At 36.0% G+C, this 14,505-nt stretch overlaps 2 protein-coding genes across 3 annotated transcripts in view; both read left to right on the forward strand.

Annotated features, from left to right (window-relative positions):
* Positions 1 to 2,056: 2,056 nt before the first annotated feature.
* On the forward strand, positions 2,057 to 4,377 carry LOC149134716 (uncharacterized). The gene is made up of 2 exons (XM_089355819.1): positions 2,057 to 2,067; positions 3,559 to 4,377. Exons 1-2 carry the CDS (start codon positions 2,057 to 2,059, stop codon positions 4,235 to 4,237), a joined length of 690 nt encoding a protein of 229 aa, XP_089211945.1. The 3' UTR covers positions 4,238 to 4,377.
* A 2,074-nt stretch (positions 4,378 to 6,451) lies between these two features.
* The window catches only part of LOC106884520 (phospholipid-transporting ATPase ABCA1), a 287,667-nt gene continuing 279,613 nt past the window's right edge, over positions 6,452 to 14,505 (forward strand). For both annotated transcript variants that reach the window (XM_052969717.2, XM_089355446.1), the window contains exon 1: positions 6,452 to 6,639. The gene's annotated coding sequence lies outside the window, so the exon portion shown is untranslated. The remainder of the gene's footprint in view (positions 6,640 to 14,505) is intronic.

The following is a 14,505-nucleotide window of genomic DNA, read 5'->3' on the forward strand; positions in this document are numbered from 1 at the left end:
AAGAAATAAGACAAAGAAAGCAAAGATCAGCTAAGTGTTTTTGTTAAATCTTTTGGTAGTTTCCATGTATCATATCTTATTTTTGGTTAGAATATATTGTATCATTAACCTTTTGAAGATCAATTTGAAAATATTATGTCTCTAAGAATGATAGCTTTTGCATTGGAACAAACAGTGTCATCTGGATCAGAAAATAAACAATAGAGGCTTATGCGATAGACTAAAACAGTAATTCATTATTAGTTGTGCACCGCAATGAATTTTTTAAATTAAACATTTATTATTATTATTAGCAATGATCAGGCAGCAAGCAGCAGAATTGTTACTGTGCTGGACAAAATGCTCTGTGGAATTTTTTCTGACTTTACATTCTAAGCTCAAATATTGTCAGAGTGGACTTCACCTTTCATCCCTTTCTGGGATGAGAGGTGAATAAAATAAGTACCAGTTGAACACTGGGGTTGATCTAAATGACTTACACCCTCCCTCGAAATATCTGTCCTTGTACCCAAATTTGAAACCATTATTTGCAATGATCCCTACCTGCCCTCACTGGTTCTTAGACATCTGCAATTTGCTTTTGGAACCCCTGAACTTGTCTAATATTAATTAATCACTATATCGACCAGGCTATTGACTATTGTTATACATTATTGATCACAATGTGCTTCTAGTATTGTTGTAGCTTTTGAATGATGCCACTCCACTGGCTGGGAAGGCAGACTAACATTTCCCCTTAATGGAAAGTCAGTCTGTTGCAGGGTTACTCATTTACAATAGAGTGGACTGAAGTAAAGCTAAATGAAGTGCATTGCCCAAAAACACAATGTAGACTAGGTGAAAACAGTACTTTTTGTTACAGACAAGTGAATTTTGGAAGAGGGGCCTTGCAAGTCTACCAGATAGATGGAAGAGTATGTAGAAAATGAAGGAGAGTATATTTGAGATTAAAAAAGAACTTTGTTTATCTTAATTTGGAAAAATAATAGAAGTATAAAAAAACTGCATTATTTATGGGATGACCCTATATATTATTTTCAAATTTTGACACAAGACCAGCAATTTTGGGAGAGAGATAAGTTGATAACACCAACTCCAGTGCTTAATTTCATCAACCCCAAAAGGATGAAAGACAAAATTGACCTTGGTGGAATTTGAGCTCAGAACGTAGACAGATGGAACACTGCTAAACAGTTTGTCCGGTGTGCTAATGATTCTGCCAGCTCACCCCCTTACATTACACTACATATCAATTTATTTGTACATCCACCCTCATTCTTTCCATCAACAACCGACTCATACTTATCATTGGCCATCCAACTCCCGTTCACTACTGATTACTTTCACTCACTTTTTACCTCTGATCACCTTCATCCCTATTTGTTTTCATCACTCACTTGTAATCTTTATCCACCCTTCCCAATTCTCATATCACTATGCTCTTTTCTATTCACCTCCTTGGATATATTACCTTAAGGATACAATCTGGCTTTTAGTGCATTTTTGTGACTCCAACATTAGCAAGGCTGCCTTAAGTTTCAAGCCTAAATAGCCTATGACCGAAAGGAGACTAAAAGAGATTAATGATTTTAGGCAAAGTGATGAGAAAGAGTAAAGAGTGATGCAAGGAACCAATTTATAGTTGTGAGAGGTTGTTAACAGAGACTGTAACAGAGTATACATTATTTGAGAGACAGTATGGAAGGATCACTGGAAAAGGGAAGGGATTAGAGTTAGGAATTAGTGAGAAAGTGAAGGCTGATGATAAGTAAGGCAGATGAGATAGGTTGTGAACAGGGGATCTAGTGCCATCTCACATTATTAAAGTGAATATGAAAAGTGTGAGGGGAAGGGAATATGAGAAAATAAAGAGTTCGGGGTGGCAAAGGTCTGGAGTGCGTTACTGTAGGAAGGACAGGTGACTGGGGAGTAACATGAGTAGGCCAGAAAGGGAGAGATAAGACTTTGTTGAGGTAGTGGAGAAGTTGTAGGGAGAGAAAAGTGACAGAAAAAGAGGCAGAGGATGGAGGAGTAGGGAGTGAATGCAGCAAGGGCAATGGAAGGACGGTAAGTTTGAAGCTACCATAGATTTGGAGTGGAGAATACAGCGACAGGAGAAAAAGAGAGATGGTAGGGTACCACAGAAGTGGGGGGGGGGAGTACAACGAAAGTATCTTGGGTGAGAAATTGTTGAGAGAAATGTTGTAGAGAGGCAGTGGAAAAAAGTTGGTGAATGCAGTGAGAGCATCCTAGCCTTCAATACTTCCTTTGTTGGCATTCTTTCTGCGATGCTTGCTTGATAAGAGTGACTTTTCTCCAGTACACCATGTCACCAATTATTGTGGTTACTTGTAATCTCTTTTGTAAGGTTCACACACCTTGAAGTTAGTTTTCACCACTTCATCCTATGTCTTCCTCTTCTACAGGCACTATCAACTTTGAGCACTTGGCACTGTCTTATGCAGTTATCACCATCCATATGCATCTCTTGCCCACATTAACAAACTATATCTTTAGCAAACTATATCTATTTCCTCTTATATACAGCTTTTTCTCTCAGATAATTGGTATTATATTATTTATGCACATTAACATTGCACATTCTGTGAAGAATGCTTGCCTCATTTCTATCTAACCTTTGCAAATCCCCTCGATTCTGAGGCTAGGTCACATAACTGTATATACCATATTTCACACACATGCATCAGTCACATACTCATCTTATTTGTAAGTTTCATTATGGTTTCATTTCTACAACTGGATACCCTTCCTAATACAAATCACTTCACAGAGTGTACTGGGTACATTTTTTTCCCAATACTTTGTTTTAATGTTCCTGGAATGATAAACTGCAAAGTTGACAATAGCAGGATTTCTGGTCAAGATGTAAAGGCTGTAACTGATTACTGCATATTTTGAGCTGCTCACTTGAACAGCTAGAAATAGCAACCAAATCTTTCATCTCAAAAGGGACCACATTTAGCTTTGTTTGTTAGTTTGCTAGGCACCCTTTTTTTTAATGGCTGATAATTTTTATTCTTTTTAATTTATGTAAAACATTTCACATTGTCCTGGGCTCCTCTGAAATCGGGAAAAAGTCATACTTGGAATTCGTTAAATTATGTATCTGCTTGGTGAAGGCTGACTTGAGCCTAAAGTTTAGACTCTAAACCAATGGTTTTCAAACTGACAAATGAGAATTTTCTTTTTTGTTCCACTTTTCCTCTCATTATTAATGAAAAGACAAAAGATAAAAATTCTTATTTTCATATATAACATAAACATGTACATTTTTAGAACATTGTCATTTGATAAGATTTTGCTGGCAAATTCTTAAATTAACATAAACATTTATTTACATGAAAGAAAATCACTGGAGAACTTCCATCCAATTCTTCCAAATTTTTCTGTCAAAACTGTATTAAAACCATTTGTGGGGAATTTAAAAATTTTTTATCACAGCAACTTGTTGCACACCTCAAGGTTCAACGGAACCTACAGAAGCAAGTCAGGATGCTCACAGGATTATCAGGGGCGATGGCAAGGCTAAGGTGTTAGAAAAGAAACATTTCTAGATAATAGCAAATTGAAATGCGAGCAAATTATAGATATATTATATTATTGGGCAAAAGGAGATTTAGCTAAGGATTTAGGCCAGGAATGTCGTATAGCAAATGTAGCTGTAACAGATTGGAGGAATTTTTGCCGTGACGTATATGCAGAGTATTATGTTGCACAAAATATTAAGCTAGGGGGACCAAACCGAATAGTGGAGATAGATGAAAGTGCGTTTGTTAGAAGAAAATACAATGTTGGCCATCGGGTTAAAACGCAGTGGGTGTTTGGTGCTTTAGAAAGGGATACGAGAAGATGTTTTTTGGTGGCAGTGGAAGACCGGTCTGCAGACACTCTTTTAGGTATTATACAAGACCGTATATTGCCGGGAACAACAATAATTTCTTACCTCTGGCGTTCATATAATACACTAAACCAGCTAGGATATAGACATTTAACTGTAAACCATTCAATAAATTTTGTTGATCCGGCAACATTTGCCACAACAAATCACATCGAATGCCTATGGAAACATGTAAAGAATAGGAACAAAAGAGAAAATGGGACAGCCCGGAATTTACTGCAGACGCACCTAATTGAATTCATGTGGCGTTATGAATTCAAGGACGAGATCTTCCAGAAGCTATTGGAACAAATTCGACACCTAGATCCATGCGTTTGAAACATTACAGCGTGTAAGTATCTACGGAGCATAAGTATCACATTTATTTTGAAACTTAACTTCAAACTTCATTTGTTTTCTATTTTGATAAATTCTCTCTGTTGAAAATTATATTTTAAATAATTTGCAATTTCAGGAAATATGTTTTTATATTAAATTTGTGTTTTCTAAGAAGGTGGACGAGTGATTGATAGATAGATAGATATCAGTAAGCCAAAGTATCAACTCAAACCAGCAGGCAGACAGACAGACGGACAGACAGATAGCTCCAGCGAGTCAGTAAGCCAAAGTATCAACTCAAACCAGCAGGCAGACAGATAGTTCACTAGCAGTGAGCACTTACACTTCTGACAGCTAATACCATGATGTTAAAATATCCTAAATTATTTCTCCAACAAAAAAGAAAAGAGTCCGTGGAAACTAACCTAGATTATTCTAAGAAATCAAAAACACATTCAAACGAAGGATTTGACACCAACTTTAGCGGTTTGTGTTTTTCTGTTTTATGAATGGAGCACCGTTGTCGTTTTTGTTAGCCCCAAGTTTTGATCGAGCAGGTCAACGATCAAAAGCATTCCAGTCGTGACCGTCCTGTTTTTTAATGGGTACGTAGGTCTATATTATTATATAATGTGTCGTTTCCTTCATTAGAATGGTATGCTGTTTTAACTGTTCCAACAACCGTGTACTCTCAGGAGTGTCATCCTCATTTTAGTTCACGGGCTACATATCAACCCGATTTGATCTCAAGCGGGCTGGACCAGTAAAATCATGGCATGAGAAACTATAAATAGCAATCTCAAAAATTTCCCTCTGTTTCAGTGTAAAAAAAAGTACATTCTGTAAATGTTCATGTTTAAAGAACATTTTTTTTTTTGCAAAACATTGAACAAGTGAAAGTGAGAACTGTGAGTTATCACACTGCCTTGTAAATGTATACAATTTATAAATAAATTAAAAAAAAAACATTTAAAAACATTTTTTATAATTTTTTTATAATTTATTTTCAATATGTTCCTGAAACTGGGCCTCTTTTCTCTTTCACAAGTGCTTCAATATCAGGCGTCAAATCCTGATTAGCAGCCAATTTCAGGGTGTCGTTTAGGTGCCTATGTGTGAGCCTTGAGCGCAGCTTTGTTTTATTGATGCTCATTACAGAGAAAACTTGTTCATAAAAGTAGGTAGTCCCGAACATGCACAAAACTTTCGCAGCAAGGGCTGTCAATTTGGGATACTTTAGCTAGATAAAATATGCCCAACCCCACCGAGGTAAATTTGTTTTTCAAATCTGAATCACACTGCAAGTCAATCATTTTAACTTAGATGTTGAGGGGCATATCAGAGGCGTTGATTGTAAATGGCGAGCGAAAGACTGAAATCTGTCTCAAGTTCATCGAAAATTTGAAACCATTGCTCAAACTCTCGCAGCAATCCCGTGATATTGTCTTTGTACCGATTATCTGCAGTCGCAACATCTTTTAGACAAAGAAAATGAGCAGGGTCACCACCTGACAATTGTGTCTCCCACAAAGTTTGCTTCAACTTGGACGCGTGTATGCTTTCAAAATACTGACAACTTTTTATGGCCTTGCAGCATTTTGTTCAAATTATTCAAGTGCTCTGTAATATCCACGATAAATACTAAATTGTGCAGCCGTTCTGGTGATTGAAATTCTATCACTGGTTTGCTTTTTTTCTCCATGAAATATTCAATTTTTTCTCGTAGATTAAAGAAACACTTCAACACGACACCTCGGCTAACCACAGGTAACACCTATATCGATGAGAAGATTGTCAAACTGACGTTGATTCAGACCTCTAGTTCAGATGAAATTAACAGTTCGGACAACCACTTTCACTTCTGACAGCTAAATACCTATTTCGTTATTGCCCACAAGGGGCTAAACATAGAGGGAACAAACAAGAACAGACGAACGGATTAAGTCAATTACATCGACCCCAGTGCGTAATTGGTACTTAATTTATCGACCCCCGAAAGGATGAAAGGCAAAGTCGACCTCGGCGGAATTTGAACTCAGAACGTAACGGCAGACGAAATACCGCTAAGCTTTTCGTCCGGCGTACTAACATTTCTGCCAGCTCGCCGCCTTCTGACAGCTAAATACTATGACAGTGCCCACCGAGAAAAAAAAAATGCTTTGTTTTGGTCACGTGAACCAACTCATGCAGAGAAGGAGAGAATAAACAAGGGGAGAAGGAAGAGTGGGTTAAGTAGTAGTAAAAAGTGTAGTGACAGTAGTAGTAGTGGTAGTAGAAGTAGAGAAAGAAGAGGTAGAAGGCGGAGGAAGTAAACACAGTAGAACTTTACTTCTATTCTGCCGGTGATACTTGTTTATAGGATATCGGACAAATTTCGCGCTTCATATAATAACTATTTGCAGGTAAAGGAAAAAAACTTCATTATTTTATTATTATTATTATTGTCTCTATTTCATCGGTACTTGGTTGTTAATTTCACTAGCCTCTTCATTCTCGTTAGAAAGGTATGAACATCTCACAACCTCAATTGTTCCTTTCCTCTCTTATAAACTAAACGTCTTTTACGTAATCCTAAAACTAATCATTATTATTTGTAGCAGAATCAGTAGAGAGTCGGACAAATACCGCAATGACTTGCGGTATTTCTTTCGGCTATTCATGGTCTGAGTTCAAATCTCGTGGAGGTCAGCTTTGCCTTTCGTTCTATCGGGATCAATAAAATCAAGTACCGGTCAAGGACTGGGGTCAATAGTGTGAACTAACCCTTTCGTTTTAAAATTGCTGGCCTTGTACCTATGTTTGAAATAGTAGTAGTAGTAATAAAACTACAACCAGAGATATTCAAGATCGGTTTTGATCCTTGTATAAGCACTTATACATACAACATTAACTCCTGTTAGATGTCTTCAGAACGGTATTTCTTAGAGTATTTTTTTACTTTCTTCAATAGAGTTCAAATCCTTCCAGGATCGAATGAAGTATCGCATCTTCTAGATCAATGAAATTATTTGCCGATTATATACGGCTATATTCCTGTCCTACAGAACTACGCTTATGCCTAGTAAAACAACTTTTTTATTATTAACTCTTCATTATCAATAAAACAATTATTTTTATGTGTTCATTTTGCTTTAAATCTTTTTATTTTTGTAAATTAATCCCCACTTCCACCAGTTTCCTTATTAATTTCGAGGAGAAGGGGTAGGAGGAATGACATGGTTGATTTTTATAGTGTTGCCAAAGCAGACGAAGTTACATCTGTCTGTAAACATTCTTCGCCAATGGAAACCGATGTCAACAAAACATGAACAATATCCGACAACTAGCAGCATTATTATATAATAGGAATAGATTCTTTGAAGATGTATATACAGTTATTATTTAATATAGATATATTCTTCGAAGATCTATAAACTTTATTTTTATTAAATACGAACATTTCTTTGTACACACACACACACACACACACACATCTTAATTAAGTTTATTTCGAGGAAGTTTTTTTCTAACTATTTGTTAGTTAATCTGCTTTGCTCATTATTTACTTATTCAGTAAAATATTTACTTCATTAATATTATTCCTAAAAGAACACACTCGAACAAAAACTAAACCAAAAAAGTAAAACCACACGACATTTCAGAATTCATATAAAGCATCCTGCTTTTGACTGAACTCTAATAGAAGATAGTGACAGAAGAACTATGACTTGATGCTGTCATAAGTTGTTATATATATATATATATATATATATATATATATATATATATATGTATGTATGTATGTATGTATGTATGTATGTGTGTGTGTGTGTGTACACATGAATGGACGCAACCGCCCTAATGATGAAGAAGGTCGCAGTAAATGGCGTGGTCGCAGATTGGATTCCATTACATGGCATTTTCAGCATTTTTTTTTTTTTTTGCCATAACTTCGTGTCAACCCAAAACCATGTGAATGCAATCAGTTTCACGGGAACTGTTTGGAAACCTGTGAAGGGTGAGATTGTGACACACTGTGTCTCGTAGATTCTTTCTGACAGTTACGTTTAGGGTACACGTGTCTGCGGAATACTCTGCTACATCACAGTTTAATTGAAAGAGGTCATTCAGTTGATCGAACAACTGAACTCATCGACGAAATAAGTACATGATGCATACACAGGTATACGTACACACACGCACGAGTGTGTGTATGTATGTATAAATGTCTATCTATCTATCTATCTATCTATCTCTGTCTGTCCGTCTATCTATCTGTCTGTCTGTTTGTCTATTTTTTTATCCGTCTATCTATCTATCAATCTATCTGTATGTCTGTCTTTCTGTCCGTTCGTCCGTCCATCTATCTATCTATCTATCTATCTATCTATCTATCTATCTATCTATCTATCTATCTATCTGTCTGTCTCTCCGTCTATCTATCTATCTGTCTGTCTCTCCGTCTATCTATCTATCTGTCTGTCTCTCCGTCTATCTATCTATCTGTCTGTCTCTCCGTCTATCTATCTATCTGTCTGTCTCTCCGTCTATCTATCTGTCTGTCTCTCCGTCTATCTATCTGTCTGTCTCTCCGTCTATCTATCTATCTGTCTGTCTCTCCGTCTATCTATCTATCTGTCTGTCTGCCTGTCTACACCAACGTTTGTGTGATTGTCTCAACTCGCAAGACTGAAGTTCCGCTTCGATTGAGAAGGAGAATGGGAAAGAAGGCAGTGGTTTTATGCGAGGTGTTGTTTTATGTTAAAGCAGCGGTTTTTATGGTGGGGAATGTCAATACTTTGATGCGTATGAGATTTTGGAATAGGGTACAAGCTCTAGCGTAGCTATAGTGTGTGCCGCCCAGGGCGGACCTTCCGTTTGCCTCCTCCGGACCCCACAAAAAACACATCGCCGTTGCCCTACTAGCTACGCTAGTGAGTACAATTAGTGAATAAAACTTGTGAGTAACAAGTGAATAAAACTTGCAATAAAGTTTTAATTAAAACTTCTTTTGGAGACATATTATGCTATATACCTTGTTCATAGCGGAGCGTGTTGATTTCTTGAAAAATGAATTTGAAAAATAATAGATTAAAACATGATTGAAGGTTTATTGTTGTGAAGGTGATTCATGGCTAATCTACATTTTATATGGATGATACAGGGGAATAAATGGGACGGAATCATAAAGGGAGATGGTGATTAGTGGTGATAAGGTGGTTAGAGCATACCCTGAAGGTACAAGAATGTGAATAGAAGAGAGCATGGGAAATAAAAGATCAGGAAGAGTGGATGCGTAAAGGTTACAATAGTGTAGGGGTAGATTTAGAGACGTTGGGTTGTGGTAAACATAACGAATGGTGAACAAGGAAGGATGATAGTTTGTTGATGGTAATTACAAATGATGATGGTGATAAGAATGTAGGATAAATATCAACAGAAGTACCTTAGGTGAAGCAGAGTGATGTCTGGCAGTATAGAAAAAGAGTTATGAGCAGCAGAATAATATAACAGATAGGGGAGAAATGAAAGTGTGGTGACAGAAAGATGAAGGGTGGCTGTGGATGCATAAAAGGTATAAAGTGGCATGAGTGTGGGTTGAGATTGAGAAAGAGAGCTAAGGGGGGAAGTGGCCAGATGTATATAGCAGTGAGTGCATTGAGGGGTGAAGAAGGGTGAGTAAGTGGTTGATGCTAGATATGAATGGGGAATGTTGTTGATAAGGAGGGATGGATGTCAAAAGGAAGTTGTTCATGGGAAGAGGGAGGGATAACTGGCAGTAAATAAAATGGCAACAGTATGACATGTACATATATGTTGTATATATATATATATATATATATATATCTTTGCTTGTCCCCCACCACCACTTGATAACTGGTGTTGGTGTGTTTACATCCTGCTAACTTAGCAGTTCAGCAAAAGTGACCAATAGAATAAGGATCAGGCTTAACAAAAAAATAAACACTGGGGTTGAATCATTCAACTGAAATAAATTATACAAGGCAGCGCCCCAGTGTGGCCACCAGTTAAATGACTGAAACAAGTAAAAAAAAAAAAAAATATATATATATATATATATATATATCGGGTCATCCCATAAGTTCTGTCCGAATTCTGAATAAAGAAAACAAGTGATCAAATATTATATTTGATTGAAATTTAATCATCAATGTACTTTCTCTGATTATCTATGACTTCTTTCCATCTATTTACAAGCTTTTTAATCCCATCAATGTAAAACTCTTTTGGTTTCAAAGCAAAGAATTTTGAAATGTCAGTTTCGACCTCCTCCTGGCTTGTGAAAGTCATGTCTCCCAAATGATTCTGTAAACTATGAAACAAATGGTAGTCTGAAGGAGCAAGGTCAGAAGAATAAGGTGGATGAGGAATTTTTTCACAACCAAGCTCTTTGATCTTCTGTGATGTGATCTTTGCAGTGTGGGGTCACGCATTGTCCTGATGGAACATCACTCCTTTTCGGTTCACTAAAGCGGGTCAGATATATGCATATGTGTGTTCCTATACACGACTGACTTCTTTTAGTTTCTGCCTACTAAATCCACTCACAAGACTTTCGTCAGCACGAGGGTATAGTAGAAGACGCTTGCCTAAGGTGTCACACAGCAGGACTGAACCAGAACCATGTGTTTGGGAAGCAAGCTTCTTACCGTACAGCTATGCCTGTGCCTATACATACATATATGTATACAGGGTGCGATGAATAAACTGTTGTCTAAATTATGCAAAAATGAAAATAACACTGACATCTCATTTTAACAGATATATTTACCAAAATTACATTAAAATATCTTGAAATACTAGAGTAAGTTTATTCAATAGAATCGCAATTGGCTTCAACCATGGCCTTCAGATGACTTCGGTATCTCCTGCAACTCTTCTGGACAGTCTCCTTGTTTAAGTTGGTGAATGCTGCCATAACCCTCGCCTTCAGTTCATTTTTGGTGTTATAAGGAATTTTGTTGGTCTCTCACTCAACTGCACCCCACACATAATAATGAAGGGGGTTGCAATCTGGGGAGTTAGGTGGCCAGATTTTAGGGGTGATGTGGTTACAGAAATTGTCTGACAGCCATGACTGGGTTCTCCTGCTTGTGTGGCATGGGGCAGTTCTGTTGCCAGACATAGGGTCTTCCAGCAGCCACCCTCTTCACCCCGGGCAACTCTACCTCCATCAGGCACTTGATATAGGCTTCCATATTGAGTTTGAGATCACTTGGAAAAATGAATGGAGACATAATGTTGCCATCATTAATGATCATTCCAAACACCAAAATGTTGACTGGATGTTTGATTTTTATCACTCTTGGTTCATGTCCTCAGATTGCACTATCCTCAGACTGACACCCAAACACTCTGAAATGTTCATGCTGGAGCTTCTGGTGTGAATGCCAAGCAGTACTGCATGTTGTTTCTAAATTTCTGGCTGAGTGAATTGCGTCATGGTGCTGTTTTTCTCACAGGCGGTGCCCAACTGACCCTACTATACCATGTAGTTGACAAAATTGAAAACAATGTGCATGCACAAAATTAAAAATATAAAATGGTGACAACCCATTGCACCCTGTGTGTGTGTATATACACACACACACACACACACACACACACACACACACACACACACACACACACACACATACATACACACACATACGCACACACACACATATATATTTGTATATAGGAAAAGTGATGCAGGGAAACTTGGAGTGGTTATGGAGTCAAAAAACTGAATTCAAAAGTTGCAGATGGATTAATCTTTCAATGGAAGGACAGATGAATGGAAGGTGAGAGAGCATGGAATCTGGTCTGTAGTTGTGCATAAAGAGGGTAGGAGACTAGTGATGTAGTTAATGTCCTAAGCCTGGCAGAGTGTAAAGATCCAACTTAAGGGCTTCTTCCACAACAAAAGTCTAGACAACCTGATTGAGGACAATTTCATTAACATGAAAAGACGCAAACTCTAACTGGACACCAAACCTGGGACTACAGCACTTGGTCGATTTATTTGTCAATGTATGTTGTTTTGATTTGCACATTTCAATTGCAACAGATGACCATGAAGATCAGATTCTCCATCAATGGATCTGAACTCTCTTTGGAAGCTCCACCAGCATTGAGACATCATTATGAACTTATCTCTCATCTGGCTCACTTCTGTTCTCTGCCACTGTCCTCACAGTAATCATACCCACAAATCTCTATTGGTCCAGATGGACAATATGTAATCGGAACCTTTCCCCACTTATTATTTTTATTATTCTACAGAATCCCATGTTTTAGGCTATGGAGATTCCGATTCTGAAAAAAATTTTTCAAAAATCTCAAATTCAAAATTTCGATTTACCCCCTCCCCTCCATTTCCTCATTTTTCGCATTTTCGGGGGGTGGGTGGGGTGGGGGGGATATTGACATTTTTCAAATAATTTTTTTTCAGAATCATAATCTCCGTATTTTTTCATGCATTTCGCCAAAAAAAAAAAAAAAAAAAAATTTCCGGAAAATGTGAAAAATGAGGAAATGGGGGAGGGGAGGGGGGAAGAATCGAAATTTTGAATTTGAGATTTTTTGAAAATTCTTTTTCAGAATCGGAATCCCAATAGCCTAAAACGTGAGATTCCGTAAAAAAAAAATAATAATAAGGGGGGGGGGGAGGTTCCAATTACATATTGTCCATCTGGACCTCACTATCATCTACTTTTTCTCCAAACAAGACAATCTTAGCTGCCCTATAATCTTCACTGGTATCTGCGATACTTAACAGTGTACTTTAACAAAATACTACCACCTCTTGTCACTGCCTTACCCTCACACATTAAAGACACCAACCATACCCTAAAACTTTTTAACTTATTCTTTTTTTCTGCATTAAATTCCTCTATACAGTCATCTCTCACAATAGCCCATCAACCCTTAGATGTTTCCTAAACCGCCTACCCCTATCTTTACCCAGTACTACAACACTCCCATGCTTATCTGAGCTCATCATAACCCTTTATTACTTTTCTTTTTCTGAAGAATTTTATGAACAAGTCTGCTGAGCCCAGAGTTGTACAATCCTGGGGTTGATTTCTTCGACTAAAGGTGGTGCTCTAGCATGGCCACAATCACATGACCAAAACAAGTAAAACAATAAAAAAAGCCATGCCATTTTAATCCCGAACAACGCCGGGTGTCTCTGCTAGTATTATACACACACACACACACATAAATATATCACATATATATGTAGTATGTGTATATATAAATGATAGAGGGAACAGCTGTTGGCTAATGAACCTGATAAAAATTTCTATTCCCTTGTTATTCAATTAATTTAAATTATGCTCTGTTTTTGTTTACAACTTTATTCTGCTGCAGATGTATATTGAGTTTCAACAAGTTATTATCATTATGCCTAACCCAAGTCATAAAATATGTATTTACATACATACATACATACATACATACATACATAAGACACAGCATGAATAATGGTCATTCCATATTTCTTTTTTGTGGTAAATTTGACTCACAGTTGTTTCCAGTAGTCATTATAGGTTCATTATTGACAGGTTTACTCAATCGAACCATTGATGATGAACTATAATGTCTGACTGCCACAAGAACATGCAGAGCTTTTTACTTACCTGAATGTTATTATTAGCTTGGTGTACTGACAGAGAACTTATTAAGTGTTTTGCCTGAATTGATAACCCCTCACTAATTAGCCTGTTGTGTGTGTGTGTGTATATATATATATATATATATATATGTATATATATATATATATATATATGTATATATATATATATATATATATATGTATATATATATATATATATATATGTATATATATATATATATATATATGTATATATATATATATATATATATGTATATATATATATATATATATGTATTATATATATATATATATATATGTATATATATATATATATATGTATATATATATATATATATATATATATATATATATATATATATATATATATATATATATATATATATATATATATATATATATATATATATATATATATGTATATATATATATATATATGTATATATATATATATATATGTATATATATATATATATATATATATATATATATATATATATATATATGTATATATATATATATATATATGTATATATATATATATATGTATATATATATATATATATATATGTATATATATATATATATATATATATATATATATATATATATATATATATGTATATATATACATTATATATAT

This window comes from Octopus bimaculoides, chromosome 7, assembly GCF_046866305.1.
Source record: "Octopus bimaculoides isolate indiv1 chromosome 7, ASM4686630v1, whole genome shotgun sequence".
Taxonomy (NCBI): Eukaryota; Metazoa; Mollusca; class Cephalopoda; order Octopoda; family Octopodidae; genus Octopus; species Octopus bimaculoides.